Source organism: Vidua chalybeata, chromosome 3 (genome assembly GCF_026979565.1).
Source record: "Vidua chalybeata isolate OUT-0048 chromosome 3, bVidCha1 merged haplotype, whole genome shotgun sequence".
Taxonomy (NCBI): domain Eukaryota; kingdom Metazoa; phylum Chordata; class Aves; order Passeriformes; family Viduidae; genus Vidua; species Vidua chalybeata.
Window position 1 is genome coordinate 52,346,038 of NC_071532.1, and position 22,318 is coordinate 52,368,355.

Sequence of the window (22,318 nt, forward strand, 5' to 3'; positions counted from 1 at the left end):
AGCTCTACCATTCCAGCTGCCGCTGGGTTGGCGGTACAGACATACTGCAGGGAGGGAGTTGTTGCTGTTGGGTGCAGACGTGAAAAATCCATTCGCAGGCTGCGGTCCAGGAGGGGTCATTGCTGATCTCCTGGTGCCGCGGGGTGTGCACCACACCCGCACATGGCTGACAACAACGAGACGCTCACGGGGCACTTTTCGCAAGGAAGAGGGAAGTCCAGGCTTTGCACAGATATATGCAAAGATAATCTGAATCCTCCGAGTACAGATGTTATTTCAACTGATGGAGTGGATCAGATTAGATTGTGCACTTCTGCAAGAGTGGTGTGATGAAACTGGGTAAAGATTCAAAACTTCAGAAAATAGCCAGAAGAATGAAAATCTGGATTCTTTTGGAGCTTTAGTGACACCTACTGAAAACCAATGAAATCCACCCAAATATGACTAAAGCTAATACTTTAAGGTACATGCATGCGTATATATTTAGCTGCATCCATACACACATAATGTGGATAACTTTTCAGAATTTTCAGTGAAAATCTCTTCTTAGCTGTTACTGTTTTATTTGCCTGTAAACACATAGGGGAAAAAATGCTCCCCTCTGTGTTTTACACTTTCTTTTGAAAAGTAACAAAGCAGATTTTAAAATACCAAGCATACTTCTCTTTTTCTTAGCAAGGAGCCTGTACGTGAGTACATGTGTTTGTGCACAGCCTCGCTACATGGTGTAGGTAAAATTTATACAGCTAAAGTCATACTGCAGAATGGTTCAGGTTGGAAAGGACCATGGTGGAACATCTGGTCCAACCTCCCTGCTCACGCAGGGCTATCCTAAGGCACATGGCACTCGATTGTGTCCAGATAATTCTCGAGTATTTCCAGTGAGGGAGACTCCACAGCCTCTCTGGACAATCTATTCTACTGTGTGATCACATGCATAGTAAAGAGATTCGTCCTTCTACTCAGACGGAACTTCCCGTGCATCAGTTTCTGTCTGTTGCCTCTTGTCCTATGGCTCGGAACCATCAAGCAGAGCCTGGATCCAAAATCTTGACACCCTCCCTTCAGATACTCATGGACATTGATGAAGTCTCCCCCTTAGTCGTCTCTCCTCTGAACAGGCCCAGTTCCCCCAGCCATTCCTCGTCAGAAATAAGAACTGAAATATGGCAAAACACTGTTAATACCAACACGCGTTATTTACTCCCCGTCCTTCAGACTCAGCCCCCCCAACTCGCCCGTCCCCTCACCGAGCGCCGGCCCCGCCCGCGCCGGCCGGGGCCCGAATGCTGCGCACGCGCGCTGCCATTGGGGGCGCTGGCGGCCCGAACCATTCCTTACTATTTTGAGGGGAGAACTGGGAAAATATGTCTTCGACGAGCATCCTGCTTGGGTCCACTGAGCCTCTCTTTTATCAAAATATTGTTTCAGTATGAGAAAAAGCTCATTTTTTTTTTAATTTTAACTGGAAATCACAGCTTACAAATCTGGCCGGACTGGCCGCTTATCCCTGTCCCCCCGTTGGTCACTGGTGTATCCCAAGATGGAGGGCAGAGGCGGGAGGGCCTGACGCCTGGCCCGCGTGGGAGCGAGTGGGGTTCGGGACGCCGGGAGCGGCCGGGGGACAGCGCCATGGTGAGTGTGCCGTGTTCTGTGCTCGGAATTGCCAGGGGAAGAAGGCAGGTTAGAGCAATAGAGTCTCCCCCAGGTATCCTATATCGGCTGTAACGCGGTTTGTTAGGTAGGTAAAGCCGGAAACCTTGCTGGCTGTGTTTTTCCGGGTCAGATGTGGTAGCTCGTAGGAAAGGCTTTCAGCCAGTTGCGAATACTTGATGGGTTTGTCGATCCAGACCGCATGTGTATTCCGATGTTAGAGCTGTGCCTGGGTAGTGTGCTGCGCCTGGTCCTCGTGACTGATGTTGAATTGCTGCTCTAGGAGCAGCCGTCTAAAGAACTCTCACGAAGCAAGATGTGTCTAGATTAATTTCCTTATCAGTTTCCCGTGTTTCTTGGATGAAGTGTGTTGCAGAACTAGGACTGTATGTTAAACGGTATGTGCTGTTATCAGATGTTTGCTGTTCGACGTTTTGCCATTTTGCAGCTGAATAAGCTGCGTTCGCTGTTAGAACATGGGAAATGCCTGTTGAGCGTGTGGGGAGATGCCTGTTGAGCTCCCGCTGGTCTCTTTATGCTTTGTCTCCAAGCATGTGTTTATAAGGCATTGCTTTAAAACGAATACAGCCGCACACTACAGGTTCTCTTTCGGTACATTTAATATTTAATTTTTTGTTAACAGTTAACAAAATTTCCTTTTGCAGCCTCACAAGAAGAAAAAGCCCTTCATAGAGAAGAAGAAAGCAGTAACATTTCACTTAGTGCACCGAAGTCAGAGGGATCCTCTTGCTGCTGATGATACTGCACCCCAGAGAGTTCTGCTGCCCACACAGAAAGTAAATACTCACTTGTAATACTGAGGTTAATTCAGATAAAAAACACCATGGAGAGAAAAAATTGATATGCAATTATACAGTTCAAAAACATAGCCTGAGAGAGGGTAGCTTTTTAGTTTAGCTCATTAAAGAAAAAGCAGCTGTTGTAGGGAATTTCATAGTTGTGAGTTACTGCCTGATGGTTGAAGGTTGACTTAACTGGCATTAGAGGTGTAAATGTATTAAAAAAACAACAACAAAACTTGCCTGACTCACTGTGATAAAACAGGCATTGTTGGATATGGTCGCTGATGGGAAGGTCCTGCTCAGACAGCCCCAGACATGGAACTAGCTGATTACAACATTCTAATTGGCTGTGAATTAGGGTAAGGAGTGGAGAGAGGACTTCCAACAGTCAGACACTCTCCGTTGATGTGTTGCCGTTCCTTTTGCTAGTAAGTTTTAAGTGGACTTGAGTGGATTAAATGTATTCCTTTTGATTATTTTCTTCTCCCCCCCACTTCCTAGGGGCATGAGGAGCAAAGAAGGGAAGAGCAGCGCAAGTATGGTGTCTTCTTTGATGATGACTATGACTATTTGCAGCACCTCAAAGAAGCCTCTGGTCCCTCTGAGCTTGTCCCATCTGTGCGTGGACAGCAAAGCAGAATTGTCATCACAAGTGAGGGGCACATAGAGGATGAAATTCAGAGAATTTCAGTAAGTAGAAGTTTTGCTGATGGCAATGCATTGGAGCATTAACTTTCTCTAGACACATTAATTGTGTGTACATATATATATATTTATATTTATGTATAAGGATCCTTTTGACCCACAACCAACTTAACTTTCCTACAAGTAAACCCAGAAGCCAACAAGCCAGAGTTTACTGATGAACATTATTTTGCTAGCACAGTGTTAAAACACTTCAGATACCCATGACAAACTTTTTTCTACAGAGATGGCTTGCAAAAGGTGTTTGTTTGAGCAAGTCATGTGTTTTTCTGGGGTGGGTATTTGTGTTTAAGGTTTCTTAGAACTTTGAATGCTCTGGGAGTTATGAATATGCCAGATATGCCAGGTTGTATTATCAGGACACCATGTTTTTAAAGGGGAATGTAATAGAAGCCAGACAGAATAAAATCAAACTTCCCAATTGCTGGCATAACATGTAGAAGTTCACGATGCTGGATCACATTGGAGTAGAAAAGCAGTAAATGCTTTGAAGCAATGAAGCATACCATTGCCAGTCACTTATAGCTGAGGGTGTTTGATTTAACCAAATACTGTAATTTTAGTCAAAACTAATAACCTTAGTCAGAAGTACCTTTCAGGTACAGCTTGGTGATACTACATAAGGTTTAAAGTTAGGTTAGATGTGCATGTTGTGAAGCTTTTAACAAGCCTTTCAGTAAAAGGGGTGAATTCAAATATGTGTTAGTGTTTTCCAAAACAAACCAAAAAACCTTAAAAAAATTCAGTGTGCCTACTGTACAACCATTTTCCGAAAAGCTTTAGAGATGTAAAAAATACTGTTTCTCTGCCTGGACAATATTGACATGAGAATTGATGCTGCCAGCACTTTACAGAGCTGTCATTGTGTATCTCTGAAACTTTGCCATGGATAACGTAGCACTTGTTGTAACATTTAAGTAGTGCTCACAGAGTTTCTTTCTGTCACGGGAGTGTCTGCATGTTTTTGTTAATGTGAGCTCAAATAAGGAACTGAGAACAAATACATTGTGATCATGTTTTTTTGTTTCTTTTTCTAAGGCTCCATCCATTAAGTTGCCTTCCTCAGTATTTGCCACAGAGTTTGAAGAGGATGTGGGCTTGTTAAATAAAGCTGCTCCTGTTTCAGGTATTTTTCACCTTTCTGTGATGTAAGCTGCCATTTAGGAAGTAGATGGTAATTAAGGCTTCTATTGTGATGTGATGGGTTTTTTTTGTCTTAGAACAGGCTCAGTAGCAGACATAAGGAATGATCTGTGAGAGGCCCATGTTTCAATTTGAAACTTACTTCTGTGATTGACTAATAAGAGTTCTTTAGCTTTGCTTGGAGAGCGTGAATCCATGAGGTCTTACTATTGCATAGCAAATACAAACTAATAACAGGGGTAACTGTAGATAATACTATTAATTTATTATTCTGTCTCTTTGAATCCAAGTCTGTAACTGGATTTTCAGTCAGTTTATTTTCAAATGCCGAGTAATGTTTACATTCCTTCATTAGTGTTATTTCAGTGTTACAGGCTGTGAGTAGGTTTTTGTTATGTATCCACATTTGCACTGGACATTTACTCCACAGCTATCTCCATATTTCACAACAGTAAGGAATTGTAGCAGTTCTCTCTGTCCTGACAGAAGGATGCTAAAGACAATTCTGCTAATTGCAGCAGAGAAACACTTTTTAACCTTTTGTAATGTAGGGAATTTTAGAGTTGGAGATAATGCTGGTAGTTGATCATCTGGTACTTTAACCTGGATATTTTTTCTTTATAATATTCTATATTAAAATGCATTATGGAAGCCTAAGACCTCAGGGAAATGTTCTTTTCTGAGTGATAAAAATTGACAAGAGATGGGTGACATGCCCTGGCTTCTATCAGATCTACAAATATTCTTGAGGAATTTTGTAATTCTTTGGTTTAAGCTTTCCTTACCACAAATTAACAATCCAGCTGGATTGTTTTTTACTCAGGAAAGTAGCTTTATAATGTCAGAGAAATGTAAATATTTATGTTTTGTTTTTTCAACTTTCTAGGACCACGGCTGGATTTTGACCCAGATATTGTTGCAGCTCTTGATGATGATTTTGACTTTGACAATCCAGAAAATATCCTGGAAGATGATTTTGTTCTACAAGCAAATAAACCACAGAAGCGGTAGATAGAGCTTTGTTGAAATATTTGTTATGTAAATAGGAGAGATGCTATTTGATATTGCATGTGGTGGTGTAGGAAGCCACAGTGGTTTCAGATTTCAAATTAAATACTTTGGTATGTTGAAAAAAGCATTACCTTGTGTTACTCGGATAAGAAATGAAATTTCTTACATTATCCAACAGATGGATTTCAGTTGTTATTTTGAGCTCATGGATTATATGCCATGTTTGAAATAATAGTGTTCTTGAACTGTTTAAAACATTGTCATCTATTACATGTAAAATACATCAGTAATAGTATTGATGAAGGCTAATAGGCATTTCTGAAACCTGCTTCACGTGATATGCCACTGCATTTTATCCACTTAGGTTTTGGTATCATTCTCATAATTTCATTAACAATAAGAAATTTTGCTTGTTTTAATAGTCAAGAGTGCAGCTGATATTTTTCTGCCTTGACATATACAGCTGAATATAAAAATAACTTCAGTCTCAGTGCACAGATGCATGATCCAGCTACCAATGCTTTCAGCTCTCGGACAAGTGTCTCACTCAGTATTTAAATCTGTTATTGCCAAATTGTTTCAGATAATCCAGCACAGGTCAGAGCTATGTAAAGGTCCATGTATTATTCTAAACCTGTTTTGTGCTTCTGTTCAGGGGACCAGATGCTGAGGATGAAGATGAATGGGAAGATATGGAAGATGATAGTGATGAAAAGGATAGCTGCAGTACTGATAAAGACTATGATTCAGAAGGTCCTTTGTCAGATGGTGAGGTTAATGGACAGACAAAAGAATTCCTTTTTATGCAAGAAGAAACCAGGAGTCGTTTCACGGAATATTCTATGACATCTTCAGTAATAAGACGGAATGAGCAGTTAACCCTGTTGGATGACAGATTTGAGAAGGTGAGGCTGCTGAAGAGTGTAACTGTGAAGGGTGTTACATGCTTTCTTGTCTGTTGATTCATTTCATCAGGCAGTGTCCTGTATACCTGTGCTTCTAGCAGTCAGGGTGTCAAGCTACTGCTCTTTGCATGTATTTTGCATTTAATACTGGATACATATAGAGATTTGTGTCACCTAGGCTGTAGTGTTAATTGCTATTGCAAGGCCTAGCAGTGATGGAGATAAACAAAATTACTGCAGTGACTGTATGAGCATTCATAATTAGTGTTACACTTTTGTCTGAGAGGCTGAGTTCAACACAGCAAGCCATTTACAGGTCCCTGGTGAAGTATACATTCATGAACAGAGCATGGAAATAGGGTGTAACTTTTGTTCTGAGCAGTGACAGGCTTCTTAAGGCATAGTTTGAAATAATGCATCAGAATAAAAAATGTTTTCTAGAAGCTGGTTTATATATTATTATAAGATAACTATGTGAGTCCCATGCAGAAAGAATATTGACAGTAAGGAGGAAATCCTACTGCAGATGTGTTTGGCAGTTGTTCAGCAAATGAGAGGGGAGAGGAAAAAGAGGCAAATAAGAAGAAATGTGTGGCTCTTCTTTAAGCTATCAAGAAGTTGCATGCCAAATGTGGTCTAATTACAGATACCCACTTCTTTGTTTTAGTTTTATGAACAATTTGATGAAGATGAGATTGGAGCCTTAGATAATGTAGAGTTAGAAGGCTACATTAACACAGACAATGTTCGGCTGCAGGAAGTCCTGGATGATTACTACAAAGAGAAAGCAAAGAAGTATGTATTCCCAGAAGTACTGCTTCACATAAGTAGTTCCGTAATCCTCTGTTTATATGGAAGTTTTGGGTGTGTTATTTCAAGTTTATGTGCTCAAAAGATTGCATCCCAGAATAAAAGCAGCTGCATTCGAGTATTATCTATTTGCATGATAAAATTAAGTGGAGAAATCATGTTGAACTTAATGTAAGCAGTATCATTCATCCTCTTGAAAAGCAGAAACACTTCTGTTGTTGATTATGTCTTTGTCCCAATGTTTTTAGTTTATTTTGAGGAGGCTTACTTAAGGAAACTTCATTTTTGTTGCAAATTTAATTTGAAATAGCTTTATTGGACTTGACTTAAGGGAGTGTGGGCTTACATAATTTTACATTTTCAATAAGAGATAAAATGTATTTTTTTGTTCTCTGAACTTTGAAAAAGTTGTGTGAAATTGGATGCTCTTGAACCTGATGAAGATTTGGACTCTCTTGCAAACGAAGAAAGTGAGGAGGAAAAGGAAGAAATAGTAACTGTAGTTATTGAGGAGCCAAAAGAAAAGTGGGATTGTGAATCCATTTTGAGTGAGTATTTTGAAGTTTGCTTATTTGTTTGTAGGATTTCAAAGTAAATGATAGGTGATTTCAATACTTTCCTGATAGTGCTTCAGGTAAAATGGTTTATTCTCTGAGCACAACAGGAGGCACTTCCAAAACCTAAGTAGCAGTACAATTCATAATTTCTATTTGCAAGCCTTTCTTGACTACTTTCTTTTTTCTTTGTGTGACTTAGGTACCTATTCAAACTTATATAATCACCCAACACTTATTAAGGAGCCATCAAAGGTAAAATTATTAAATTTACTTTGATGAATAACACTGGGAAAACTTGAGATAAATGTGTTTGTTTTCTCAATGGGTATCTTTTAAATGACAGGGAGCAGAAATGAGGGTTGGGGAGGGCTCTGGTATTACTTCTTCACTAAAGAAGAGTTTGGATATATTTTTTCTTATTAGAAGAAAAACGGAGTCAGTTCAAAGTTTCTATAATATCTAGGCAGAAACAGAGCAAGGAATTTCCTTTGTTGTTATCTGTGAGAGACCTTTCTGTAATCTGTGTCTCACAGCCACGTATTTGCTCAGGTTTATTTTCCTATGGTCTGGAACAGTTTATTCTAGTTCTTTGGTCTCCCATATGTTCCCCATCATTAGATATCTCCAAATTTGAAATTAAACCTTTTTCTTGCAAGCTTATAAAGGAATATTAAGTAACTACTTCAGTTCTTTATTTTTTCAGTAATATTTAAATAGAAGGGAAAAATGTTTTTCTTGTTCTGGAAGGCCAGATTTTGTCACAGATGTTTTGATTTCGTACTTTGGGATTAATGTGTGTTTTTATGAGGGAGTTAAATAGTATGAAAAGACTTAACATGTATTACTGTTAAATCTGGATCTGAAGTTTTTACACTAATAAGGCAGTGCCATGTGCACTTCTTGGAGAGAAAACTAGGGGCCACTAATTTGTATGCACTCCACTTTAGCCCAAACCAATAAAAATTTCTCAGAAGACTGGAATTCCCCTACACATCCTGCCTCAGAAAGGTCTCACTGCTAAGCAGGTGGAACGCATGCAAATGATAAACGGCAGTGACCTGCCAAAAGCATCAACACAGCCTCGTTCCAAAGCTGAAAGCAAAGAGGATCGCAAAGCCAGAAAACAGGCGATAAAAGAGGAGCGAAAGGTATGCCTGACTGCAATTAAAACCTTGCAAAGTGTTTCATGTTACCTGAATTCTCTCTTACAAACTTTGTTTAAAACTCACTTGTCATGTCTGAAGGTAATGGGAAAAACTTGCTGGTCTCAGAGGACTAATTATTGCTTCTTTAAAAAAAAAAAACCTACTGGAAAGAAAGTTAACATCACACTTTTGTCTTACTGATTTCCAGTATCAAAACTTTGGTTCTGTTGCTGTAGCCACTACTGCAGATACAACTGCTGAAGGAACATCAGATTTCCTTACAATCTAGAGTAGCAAAGGAAATAGTTACTTTTCACTTTGTGTGATTTGAAACATCATATCTGAAAGAAATGTGGAAAATCCTAATTGGCCACAGTGAAATCTAGCTGTCATATTTAGGAAAGAAATTGCCAGCATATTAGAAGCTTCAGCTAACTAAAGATGTTTATCCTGGTGGTACACGTATTAATTTGACTACTAATTATTAGTACCATAAATAATATTATTGTCCAGATTGCTCTTATTTTCATGATCTAGAAGAGTTCATTGGAATGGTTTGATTTTGCATGTTAATTCCTATTTTGTAAATTTCTCATTATTCCTATGTACAGGAACGCAGAATGGAGAAGAAAGCCAACAAGCTGGCCTTCAAACAGGAGAAAACAAGACAAGAGAAAGAGTTGCTCAATCTGAAACAAAATGTGCAAGGTCTGAAGCTGTCCTAATGAAACTGAGAAACTTACTGTGGAAATATCCCTAATTTTTCATTTGTGTTGAGAAGGGATCTTCTAACTCACACCTTTGCCAGTCCTCTCAAAGGGGGTTCAAATCTCACTGTAGCAAGACCCAGTAACTTGTAATTTTTTCTGAAGTGAAATTCTATATAAAATAATGTATTGGTGATATCTGTTCTGTCATGAGTGACATGACAATTGCTGCAAAGTTTCATTACATTAGAAATTTATTAAAATTGCAAATATTTTTCTTACAAGTTATCACTGAATAGTTATATATATATTTGTTGAATGTATTCAATGAATCAGCAGAATCCTACAGATATGGTCTGGTTAGATTCTTCTATTAAATTATTTCAGTTTACAAAACAGTATTTTCGTTTTCTCTCATACTGATGGTTGAATATAGTTCCTTGCTATGATACAGTTTTGTAAGTCAAGGAGTTTATACCCACTCCTTCTTGGTTCTTTTTTTTGGGTAGATTATTTATTGTTTTGGTACTATGATGGGAGCCTTTTGTAAACAAAGGTGTCTGAAAAGCTGTTCTGCAGCCAGACATTGCTGTTACCTAACCCGAGTTTTATATTTCCATAAAATCTGTCACAAGGAGTGTTGCAGTTACAGTAGTTAGTGACCCTTAATGTTGCCATTGGAATTGGCTTTGCTGGAAGTACTCAGTCGGAGTAGGATGGCAAACAAACAGCGGATACTTGGACAAAAAGTGTGTGTTGCAGATAGTCACCGTCTTAGTGTTTCTGGAGTACTCTTCCTCCGGTCTTGTGTTAAACTTGGTTTAATTGGAATACAAACTTAATATCCACTACTATTGTTATAAAAACTTCCTAAAGATGAGCTGAGGGCCAATATCTGTAGGTTTGGTGTGAACTTAAATGTTTATACTGTGAACATGAATTTTTTTGATAGTGACTGGTCCTTAACATTAATGAAATTAATAGGATTTGTAGTCAGCCCTGAATCCTGTATTCATAAGAGAACCCTCAGGTTTATGTCTGTATGTTACAGACAGAGCAATCTTCTGCCTTTATGTGAAAAGTTAACCTTTTTACTGGGAGGGACATGGTAACGAACACATCACTGGAGTAGCCTGACTACTGGTGAATTCAAAGCATCTTCAATATTCCTTCAATAGTTTTGTGAATACTAGATGGAGACAAGCTAACAGGCACTCATGAAGTCTTTTAATGTACAGAAAATTCAAAACATTTGTTTTTATTGGAAGAAGGCTTTTGAATATATTTTAATTGGTAAATTAACGTGATTTTGGAGAAGGGAATAAAGAGGTATTTGAATCTGCAAGTCTTGATCACTGCTCAGAAAGGTAAAGTACCAATACAGTATACACATCTAGATTAAGCCTTCATTTTCTATAATTGTCTGTTAACAGAATTAATAGAAATAACCTGTAAGATTAAAAAAAGTTTCAGCATTTTCCTTTAGCTGTACTAGTTTTCATGTGTTTGACAAGCTTAAGCAGGATCTGCCTGTGTCATAATTGCTAATTGTGTAATCACTGATTCTGTGGTAACTGGAACACTGACCACCCAGTACTCATGACTCCTGAGAGCAAAACAGAAAAGGAGATCTGAGAACCAAGTCTATTGAGGTGAGTCAGATACCAGGAAATAAGTTCAATGAAACAACTAAGTAACAGATGCTGTTCAGTGCTTTGGGGTGGAATATGATTTTGTGGTTTACCAGAAAGGACAGTCTTACTAAAGCCAGTGCATACATTCTTTGCTAGGTTTCTCGTCACTGATTCAGTGGTACTGTGCTTATACCTAAAGTCCTTTAAAATAAAAACAAAACCAAAAGAATAAAAACCAAATATCTAGAGGGGATGAGAACAGAATAAAGTGGAGGAGGCAGAGCAAGGCACCTGAAGAGTATAGTCTGGACTAAGGACAGACACAGCTGTTGCTTGGAAACTAAAGAGGAAAGACATTTAAACAGAGGCAATAGGAAAGGAGTCAAAAATATTTCAGAATCGCTTTGTTCCTCTTCACTTGTAATCAGTGAAACACTGCAGTAACCTTAACAGTGCTTTGGAGTGTAGTAAAATCCCAAGGAAAAGATAAAAAACAAAAGCAGTCATTCATCTGCTTAGCAAGACAAGGATTTCCTTTGTTTTAGAAAGAGGAGGTAAAGAACAGTTACATGAGAAGTCCTTACAGAAGTTAATTTAATGAAGTACCTATAGGTTGCCAGTCAAATGAAAAGGACTCTCTTTTTCCTGAAGTTTTTCTAAAGGCTGTTTTTGTTTAATAGAAGTCATGTCCCTGCTCTGAAATGAGTGTGTTTGTCTTTGGAGTTAGAAGGGCCTGAAACTACTTTCCATGTAATTTTAACACCTACTTTCTCCAAAAAAAAGAGATTATTTAAATGCAAATCTCAACAAATTTAACATCTACAAAGTAAGATCATCTTGGAATGCTGTTTAGCATATCATGGAAGCATTCCACCTTAATAATGAAGATTGTGCCACACTTTATGTGATGTTTTCTACCTAAGCCATTACTGGGTATCCACTAGCTGACATCCAGACCATGAATCTGGGTGGGTGCAGGTCACCTGTCCTGAATTTAGGCAGTGATGAACTTAAGTATTGTTCCACCATCTCCTCAGCCAACTGTGATGTCATTGTGAAAGCACATACCTAAGCAGTCATGTGGAAAACCAGAATGCTGCCTGTCATAGCAAAGGAGAGCTTGTGCTTTGTTGGAACAGGATAAATGAGGAGGGAGTTCTGCAAAAGGGAACCCTGGTATGCAACAGGAAAGTTGGATTTGATAATTCTTGGGTCCTTTCCAGTTCAGGATATTCTGTAATTCTATGGAGATGTCCCTTTCTGACAATGAAGTACTGTTCCAGCAAGAGCCTTGTCCAGGTGCCGACTCTGCCGCAGTCATGACATCCTGTGCTGTGTAACCGAGTCTCTTGCATGTTTTGCATTTTGCACAGCTGCCTGAAGTCAAGGTCTGGCTCCTTCTACAACCCAAGGAAAACACTTTGCATTTTTGTGGTAAAATTTCCTTATTTTTAATGAGAATTTCAATGCATTTAGCTGAAATGGGTAATGAGCACTGAGGAAGGAGGAAGTGACTGCTGGTAGAGAAGTGGGTTGAACAAGTTTAAACAGCAAATTATCTAGTAACTGCTTTCATTAGTGAACTTGATTAGAGAATTTATCATGCACAGATACATTGTGATGCATCATCAGTCTTGCACTGTCTTCATTTACCTGCTTGTCCAAAACCATGTTTACTATACACTGAATTTAAAATAACGTATTTTCTCTTGGTGACGCATAAATTGCTAACTCGCAGCTTCCTTTTTTGTTCCAGGCTTTTAGGCTGAATTTGTTATTTCAGTCTTCTTGGAAAAAAAATAGACTAATAAACCATCTGATAAGTAGTCCCTTTGACAGCACAATATGGGTACCAGGCTCTGTTTCAAAGCCTGCTGAAGTGAATGAAAAAATTCCCCTTGACCTCCCTCATCCCTGGATTACCAGCTGAACACATGACTGCACAGTTTGCCTGGCACAATCCAAATGCAGAGTTCTTCTGCAAGGGGTGGGACTCTGCACGTACCCCTCTGCTCTTCAGTTTGTGTTACTGATCCTGTGTTTCTGTGGTAGATCAGCCTTGCAATAGTGCTAAAACCTGATTTGGCAAGGAAAAAACCCAAAAAACCAAAAATAAAATATACTGAAATCGGAGTGACTGCAAGAACCAAGACAAAGGTGCGATAACTTGGCGTTAGTAGTTCCATGTTTGATTTCTCAAGATTCATGAAGAGCATAATGGTTTTTCGAGCAAAATAGTTTGAAAAGAGAGAGCTGTGTGTTATGAGAGAGGTGAGAAGTTTTATGTCACTGTAACTAATGTGAGATCCAAGTACTACGATGGCTCTCCGTGCCCTGTTGATGCAGAACTGGTTTGCTCCTCAGTGAGCAAAGACACAGGTTTCTGCTGCTCTTCCAGTACTGCAGAGGAGTATTGCTCTCCAGTTTGCTGTCAAAAATGTCTAGAACAGAAGGTAAGGATCTGAGTCCTAGGAGTAGAAGGTTCAAAAGGAAATGAGGATTTGGAAGTGTGTGATTTAGTAGAATGAGGTACGTTTTAGTCCAGCTGAGCTGTAACCAAAATGCCTTGCTTAGGCATCTGCTTAATTCTCATGGAAAGAGAGTGGACAGCGTAGAGAAATTATTAAGACGATCAAGAGAATAACTCAGAACTAGAAAGGGGGAGTAAGCAAAATAAGATAGCAACAGGGTCTTTAATTTACCAGCTGTGGATGGACTCTCGTGATTCACAGTGCAGGAAAGAGGCTTTAGTTTTGAATCTTGCTTCCATGGTGTTCCTCACAAAGGGCATTGCCCATCCATTGCCCATTGCAGAAAAGTGAGAGTGATACTAAAATCTGAGACATTTCTGAACCTTACAACCTCATTTGTTGTGAGGCATGGCCCTTATATATATTTTGCACTGGGTATCGTATATACCTGAAATTTCCAGTGCTTCCAACTGCAGGTGCTATCCCTATTTCCTTCTGTGTTGTCAGGTTACAGGTGTTGGTAAGCAGCAGCTGCTCCCATTCAGCCTGAGGCTCTGGCTCTTTCAGTGGTGTTGGTGAGATGGGCAGCACTGCTGTTTGTCAGGGGAGACCCCACTCTGGAATACATCTAAACTCAGAGAACTAATAATGAAAATATTGGCCCCTTGAACAGGATCAGACTGTTCTCTGTCTTAATTAAGAAAGAAAGAAAATCAGGTGTCTGGGGGGGGGGGGGGGGTGGAATCCAATGGGACAGCTCCTGTTCACAGACCCAATCTGTTTTTGTCTGCATGTCATCATTTGGACTGCTCTCCAGCCCATCCCTGAGCAGAACAAACTGGAAATGGCTTCCATTTCTTATTTGTGTTGAACTGTACCTGTACTTGGACAGCTTTTGAAAGTTTTGATGAAGTCCTTGAGGAGTTAAACTGAACCCCAAACAAATACTGCTGCAGCTCCTGGCTATAAGTAATTTTAAAGCCTGGGTAAGAAAGCATCATTAACAAAGCATCGCTCCAACCCGTAAGCAACAGTTTTTCTTTGCACCCCAGCTGATCCAGTGTTCCAAGGAAGCCTTCAACAGGAAGTGCAAGCCCTTCAGCATTTTGAGACAGAGACTATAGGCAAGAGAAACCACCACTGTGAAGAAGCAGCCCCTGCAAAGGGTATAGTTAAAACTGAAGTGTGTGTTATCTCCATATGAAGTCTTTCATCCAGTAACAGTATTGTTTCCTCCAAGGACAAAGCCTGGATGTTGTGGATGAGTCTCACATATGTGCTTGACTGGGTGCCAAATTCTTTCCTCCCCCTCCCTGTGCTGCTAGTGTTTGAGAATATTTCTCTGTTGAAAAGCCAAATCAGTAGATGTCATGCCTGCCCTGGGTACATAAGTGTCTCTGCTCTTAGAGTAAATGTTCAAATATATATTTTAAAGACAATGTGAATCTCTAATAGATTTCTCTTCATCTAAATCTGAAAGAGAACGTGATTCAAGATAGTTGATGCATGAATGCCAAAGGTTGAACCTGAGAGCTGCCCTTTCACAGAAGAAGTTTCAGAGATTCACTGCCATTTTACTGAAGGGTTTAAAAATGTGTTTGAGTTGAACTTATTTACAGAGATGGAGGAAAAGATGCTTAAGCTATTACTGGAACAAGTCATTTTGCTAGGGAGGAGGTGAGTACACATGGACATGCATGGATATTATTTTATCCAGAGATGCCAATTCACTACTGATTTGGTTGGCTGTTGTTGTAAAATGTTCTTTAAAATCAGTTGCGGAAAGAAAGAGAAGTGCACAAAGGTTTAAAGTTAAAAGAATATGACAAAGGGAGAAGAGAAGGTGTCTTTTCTAATAGTGTCTTTTCTAATTCTTCCTAAGTGCTCTTAGGTATGCCATGACTATGGTATTTTGTTGGAGTGCATTGGGTTTTTTTATCCTTCTCCTGGTGCTGTCAATAGACAGTGAAGGGCTGAACCAGCTTCCCCTGTGCCTTTCAAAAAAGCAAATTTCTTTTGTTTCTAATGTTTTCTTTTCCCCTCAGAACAAAAGAACCCTTGCTCTAAGATATTTCTGTCCCTTGCAAGAGGGAAGTGTAGTTTGTGCCTTCTCCTATTTCCATTACATGCCTAGAAACAGCCAGGGAAGAAATCTAACTGGAAGCAGCATTATGAGTATTTTCTTAATACTATTCAATCAGCCAAGCAGGTCACAAAAGCTGTGAAGGAGGGCCACCTTCTTCCACCTTCTCCCCCAGCAAGCACCAATCCAGATTTTTGGTCTGCTTTCTTATTGTGGTTCTTGTACTGATCTTTGATAAAGCAGTGACATCTTATTAACCACAGATGGGATTCAGTTTTGCACCCCTGGCACAACAGAACGTGAACATATTTCCCTCCATAGACTCTAATTTTCAGCTCTATTTTTTGGCTTGAATTGAGTAGGAATGCAAGGCAGAGGCAACGGGAAAGGCAGAGGAAGAGAAAACTAACAATTTTAAACTTAAAGGCAGCAAATCTGGGGTCTGATATTAGCACATCAGGAGGAGAGTCAGGATAGCTGTACTATCCTATAACAGTGGGTGAAATTCATTCAAAACAAGTGGTGTACACAGGCTCCCCCACTCCCACGGGGTGCCTTTTCCACTGTCCCCTTCTCCAGCCAGCTTTGCAGACAGGGAAAGGCATTTAGAAAAGGACAGGTCTGGTTTACTACTTAATACCAAGTTCAACCTCTGCACAGAGCTCCCTGTGTTAAAAGTTACAGATCCAAAAAGATGCACATACAGATGATACCTCATGATAGTGTGATTTATAAAACGTGGGAGCAGTCTTGAAAAGGGTGTCAGTGGAGTCCTGCCTGCCTTAGGAGGGCAGAAGGGAGAAGGGGGGCTCTTTGGGCTCCATTCCAGAGCAGGAATTCATGACTGATAGCAAAAGCAGCTGCCATGATTCCAGCCTCTCTCCTCTCCTAGGTGACAGCAATGCAATATAAGCAGCAGGACACATCTTCCTTCCTTGATTGGGGTCAAGCTCCTCTCTGAATTTTCACTGCTGAGTTCTTTAATGACTCTGTTATTTCTGGTCTTACTTTACCGACTCTAAGAGCAGACCCTCCCTTTCCTTCTTCCTCTTGGAGAAAACCAAGTTGTGTAAGAGCAGCAGTAGTTGTGGAGAAAGGAATTGGAGAATTGCTTTTTAGGAAGGACAAATTGCTGAGTGGCCTAGTGAGGATAGATATCCTATACTACGGGACTGTATATCCTGTACTACAGGACTGGTGAGAAAGTGCATGGATTGTGGGAAGGAGAGAAAGATTTAGTTTTTGTCTCATCCTCTTCCAGATAGAGCCCAAAACTCCCCATTCTCTCCTGAAGTTCCAGGTGTCCCTGCTGCACCCCTGAAGCCAGGTGTCTGCCCTGTCTCATCCTCCCCTCCCCTGTGCTCAGAACCATTTTGCCCATGCTACTGGTCTGGAGCAGGCTTTTGGTGGCTGCTTGGACCATATTTTCAGTGTTGTTACTGAGAGAAATTATTTGTAAACACGCTGTATCTTTTGTATTAAGTTAAGGACACTTGGGCTGCTTTTGTAAAAGGCACTGGACATGGAGGAAGGGTCTGAGAACATCAAGGTCAGTGTGATGGCTGAATGTGCTGTGTTAACCCTGAACACTGATTGTTCATTGCAATGAGTTGGATTGTACCTGCTATAACAGTTGCTGAAGAGCTTTTAGCAGAATAAGGACAGTAATACTGTCAAGAAAGATTTTAGAAAGCACCACTTCATGTTCTTCACAATGCTGCTTCACACCCAGAAACCTGGTTCTTGGACATGCCTCAGCTGATGGGGCACAACTGCTTCAGCAGTGTTTTACTAAATCACAGAATCAATTAGATTGGAAAAAACCTATGAGTTCATTGATTCCAACCTATGACCGAATGTCCTTGTCACTGCCCATCTGTGCAGTAATCTGCGTGCTGAATTAGTCCAGAGAGTGTCCTGGTAATATCCCTTACCCAGGCTCCAGCAAGGAGCAGACTCCTCTGTGGTATGAGTCTGGTTGGCATAGAGGACACTCAGTTCCCCTCAGAAGCAAGGCACCCACACAACCACCCTTCTTTTATAACTGTAGTTGTTACCCCTCTGGTTGACTGCACGGATCTGGGACACCCCCAGACAGAGCTTCTTCTCCACTGTCGTCTGCCTGACCCTCGGGATCCAAGGCTTCACACCTATTCTGTAAGGGCCCCTGGGAAGGCAAGGGAAGCCAACAGGGAATTCTTCTGCCTCCCTGAGCAGGGACCTGCTTCCATTTCCCTGCTTTTGTCTCCTTCAGCTTGATAGCAAGAGAGGCAGAGCTCCTCAGACTTCTGCTGATCTTCCATCCACTGTGTTTCTCTCAGGGATGGAAGGGTGCGATTCTACAAGTCTACTTCTCTTTTGCACTCTCTGATACTTCTCAGCCCCCCACCTTCTCTTTAAGCTCTGCCAGAGCAGATCATCCACCTGTTCACAGTGCATGCAGGTGTCTTTCCCACTATCCTCCAGCACCTAACACCAGGCTCAGATGCACCCTGCAGCCAGAGGCCTGGATACTCACATGCTTCTTCAGGAGCTCTGCTCAGACTAGTTAATTGTGAGGTTGGGAATGGATAGGACTAGGACAAAGATAATAAAATCTGCTTTTATTAATCCCCAGGATTTATTCCTGAAAGCAATTACTGTTTGCAGGGTTAATACCATAAGCATGCATTTTAGTATTCCAAGTGTTTTTCTAGAGGAAGGTTTTGTAGTTCTGCTAAGTTTGTACTTTGGAAGCTGATGAGAATTCATCATGGACACCTGCTGGTGGGGCCAGGTGTTGAACTGCATCTTGAGTGTTCCAGAAAAACGGGAATTCTTCTCCTGTAGTGTATAAACTGCAACACAAGCTGTTCCTTTCTTTCTGTCAGACAATATTCAATGTCCATTATGCTCTCAAAGGTTTACTGAGGCTCCACAACAGAGGGACATGGAGTTTTATGGAAAACAGGCTGTCAGCCATGCTGCAATCTCCACCAGACAGGCTTTGGTAAGCAAACAGAGTCACACTCCTCCTGTCCTGGAAGCAGGTTTGCTAAACTATAGTTCGTGGTCAGTAAAGGCCTATATTAATATAAGAATTGAAATTCCAGGGAAACTGATAAACTCTAATAACAAAACACATGCTGAATATCATCTGGGAGTTGCCCATAACTTAAGCTCTTTTTCTGATTAAAAAAGTGACAGAATAGGACAGTACAAAAAAACTTGGGACAACAACTTTTTCAGACTCTTCTGCAGTTATATTCCAGGGTAACAGCTGTAGAGAATCAGAAACCTGGTGGCTTTTGCAGTACATTGAGAAAGCTCTTCCTGTTCTTTAGGACTCTTTGCTGTTGGAAGGTTTGCTATTCCCTGGTCACTAGACACAAAGGGCAGAGCCCCTTGGGGGAATCAGAAAAGTAGAGCTAATCATCAGTGTCTCAAAGTGAGATCCTGTTTTGTTATAGAAAAGAGAATAATATAAATAGTTCCTTTAGGAGAATACTTCTGGTTTGGGGGGATTTTGTTTCGTTTTTTTTAAGATGTTAAAAAATCATATTACTCTTTCACCTATTTGGAGCAGGAAAATGTCTTGCAAATGTGAGAGGGTGGATCTTTGGCCTGTTCCTTTCTAGCACTGCTTCAACAGCAATTTGGAGAGGGTCTATGAGCTCGTTGCTAGAGTTGAGTGATGATTGTGCATCTTGTTTTACTAGGACAAGCAACCATTGACTGAGAGAAAAACTCCAACATTAACACCTGCTGTGTTAGCACTTCTGGAGAGAGTATAAATAGAGAAACATAAGCCAGGCAAAGAGTTTATTAAGTCATATTTATTTGTTTCATATAACAAACCCTGAGGTATTTGAGGTCGGGGAGGCATTTTTTAAAGCAGATCCTAGGCTTTGGAATCCTGTTTTCTGATAGAGTAATGTAGAATTATAAAGTTTGACTTTTTTTGCTGGGCTTTTTTTTTGCAAGTCCTGACATGAAATCCTAAATTTATTTCTGCACAACACTTGCTATAAATGAGAAAGGACAAAAATTTCCAAGTGGATGTTGTTGATAGTGAATGGCTTTCCTGGTCATTTTCTTGATCCTTTGTGTGGACTGTATGCACAGAGATTTTCATTTTGGTCCTCAGGAGGGAACCAAATGTGTTTTTAGTTAGAGGCCCTCAAACAGAAGTATCTATATAGACCTAAAATATAGAGTCTGGCTTTGAGGTTCTTTTTTCCCATAAAAAACTCCATAATCTCTACTCTTCAACTTTGAGATTTATTCAATCCTTTTTATCTTAAGTCCATTTAGATGAGGTACAAAGCTTTGTCTTTTGTGTGTTACAAATGCCCTTGTTGATTCAGCTTTAAAATTAATATCACCACTTCCCTAAAATTGTTCCCCCTAAGCAGGATACTACATAATATGTTTTCGAGGACCCATTGCTACTGGCAACCATGACCTGTATTAGTCTGTGTTTAGAAGATTTTTTAAAAGTTATTTTGAAAGTTATTTGTAGTATAAGCTGTGAATGATAATACACACTGCTCCTTGTATCAGTATCTTTGACCCCTACATTTCTAAGGTTTTAGAATTTATGTTTTATGGCAAGTAAATTTCAAAAATAATGATCTGCAGAGACCTCTTCAGAAACACTGAAGAAAACAGGAAAATCTATGAGTGTATCTGCTGTGAAAAGTTCCTCAGGAAAGTTTGGGTAAGAAATTATTATTATTTTTCATTTTAATATTATAATGTAAAAAGAACTTGTTTGCTTTTGTTATATAGAATATCCTGTTGCAGTGTTTGAGCTCCTTTGTATTAATTGAAGTAATCAATTTCACTGAAACTTGTAGCAGACCTCCTCAGGGCCCCAGTATAGGCTGCTGAGAATAGTAATCTTTCATGTTGAATGTTTTTTGATTTGGAACAGCCCCATCCCAAGCAGGCAGCGACTGTGCTCTGTTGTACCAGACATCTCGAGAGGATTTGTTACTCGATAGTGCAAACCTCTCCAGCAGATCTCGGGCACTTACAATGTGCTTCCATTGTCCAAGTGTGGAAGATGCCAGTGTGTGTGGAAGATTCCAAGTGTGGAAGATGCCATTTCAGTAACAACTATGCCAGGATGACAGTATGGAGGTCCTTCCTTCTCCTTAACATTTCATTTCCCAGACCATGATGTTTGGTGGTCCTGCTCCTCAGACCATGCAGTCACTGGGGTTCCCATCTCTGGACATGCCAAGACATGTCAGAGCAGCAAGAAGCCCTTCCAGCCCCTGTTTAAGGTGGTTGTGGTGCTGTTGCTCAAGAGGATGGGTCAGATGGTCAGCATCTTGCATCCCTCTGAAATGTATACAACAGCAAAACATGAGTCCTTAGCAGGAAATATGGCCAAGAATGATTCCCAGTAGCTGGCAAGGTATTTTGAGCCTGGGAGAGATGCTTGTGAGAGTCCTTGGAGCATGGGATGAAAAGGAATGTGCACAAAACAGTCAGTTGTAGGGACTCACAGTCAAAGTTGTTGCAGGGTTCTTCTGTGTGCAGTTTTACTGTCCTTGGTTGCTGCTGGTCAGTGGCTGGATTGCTCAGCTGCAGGGAAGACTGCAATGGGCATGGGAGTGTCCAGTCCACAGTGGCATTATCAGCTCCACCCACCTCCTTGACTTTGCCAGCTACAGCACCCAGTGGTGTCATCTGTGTTACCTGGGACTGTTTTAACAGCGTAGTAATTCCTGTGGTTACCACACAGGGTCTTGCAGACGACCAACAGGGATTTATTTTCAAGGTTTAGCCACTGAATTCTGAAATCTGGGGCTTGACACCTCCTTTCCCTAAGGATACTGCCTAGTCCAGGATCACTGGGGTTGTAGTTGCAGCCAGTTTGCAGAGTCTTGGGACAGCCACTGCCCCCAGCAGATCCCTGGGACAGACATCCACACTCACATTTGAAACAGAGGACAGTGGAACTGTGAAAAAGACTGGTCGAGGTGAGCTTGCAGGTGCTGGGTGTTGGCAACTGCTGCTGCCTTTTCTGTAAAACTTGAGCTTTGCGAAGTTCTTTACAGAGCACTTTGGGCAAATGAGAAGTCAGTTTCAGTGCTACCCACGAGCATTTTTTAGCTGAGAAAGGAGATGTGAGAAACTGGCTTTGAGTGGTGCAAATGAATGGTCTCATCCTTAATGTGCCTGGAAATGGTTTCCAGGATGAGCTGCTCCATCACCTTCCCATGAATACAGGTTTAATCTTCTTGGAGAAAATAGAGTAAAATATAAAAGCTCTTTCTATAATAATAAAAAGTATATGGCTTGTTGCTGCTTTTAGACCACAAGCGGACAACAAAAGAAAAGAGTGATTGGCTGGCAAGGATGTGTTAAGGTTTTCTGCTGACACATTATGGAAGATCTTAAGCAACCCAATTTTTCAGTACCACTTTCCCCTGAAATGCTACAGCTACCAATAAAATAAGCAAAATGCAATTAATTGGCTAAGGTTTGGTTGGGTTTTTTTCTCTCTAGGCTACAAATCTTATTATGCTATGCTGTTTAAAGTTGTGAAATTATTTGTATCTGTTGCCAAGATTTAATGAATTGATTGCCTAGAGGGTTGGACATTACCAGCGGTTCATTCAACTGTTTTAACGAAGTGTAGGAAGATCCAGTACCATGTGATTTTCTTTTTCTTTCCCCTAATGCTTTGATATATTGA

The 22,318-nt window shown here is 40.4% G+C and overlaps 1 protein-coding gene across 15 annotated transcripts; it reads left to right on the forward strand.

Moving 5' to 3' along the window:
- Positions 1-1,367: 1,367 nt before the first annotated feature.
- Positions 1,368-22,089, forward strand: LTV1 (LTV1 ribosome biogenesis factor). 15 transcript variants are annotated; one of them, XM_053937197.1, is made up of 18 exons: positions 1,368-1,635; positions 2,319-2,450; positions 2,958-3,146; positions 4,200-4,287; positions 5,191-5,311; positions 5,971-6,220; positions 6,888-7,015; positions 7,439-7,578; positions 7,787-7,839; positions 8,535-8,735; positions 9,344-11,091; positions 12,111-12,507; positions 14,597-14,727; positions 16,889-16,954; positions 17,111-17,176; positions 18,529-18,616; positions 20,248-20,326; positions 20,543-22,089. In XM_053937197.1, exons 1-11 carry the CDS (start codon positions 1,633-1,635, stop codon positions 9,455-9,457), a joined length of 1,419 nt encoding a protein of 472 aa, XP_053793172.1. In that variant the 5' UTR covers positions 1,368-1,632; the 3' UTR covers positions 9,458-11,091; positions 12,111-12,507; positions 14,597-14,727; positions 16,889-16,954; positions 17,111-17,176; positions 18,529-18,616; positions 20,248-20,326; positions 20,543-22,089. The 15 variants fall into 15 exon arrangements, with proteins under 15 accessions (XP_053793172.1, XP_053793175.1, XP_053793174.1 ...); XM_053937200.1 differs by lacking the exon at positions 16,889-16,954; XM_053937199.1 differs by lacking the exons at positions 16,889-16,954; positions 17,111-17,176 and having other exon boundaries at positions 20,543-20,751; positions 21,935-22,089.
- The last annotated feature ends 229 nt before the right edge of the window (positions 22,090-22,318 follow it).

Coding starts and splice junctions, on each gene's coding strand:
- LTV1 (XM_053937197.1), top strand. Junction 3,147..4,199: donor ATGAAATTCAGAGAATTTCA/GTAAGTAGAAGT, acceptor TCTTTTTCTAAG/GCTCCATCCATTAAGTTGCC. Junction 7,840..8,534: donor TTATTAAGGAGCCATCAAAG/GTAAAATTATTA, acceptor ACTCCACTTTAG/CCCAAACCAATAAAAATTTC.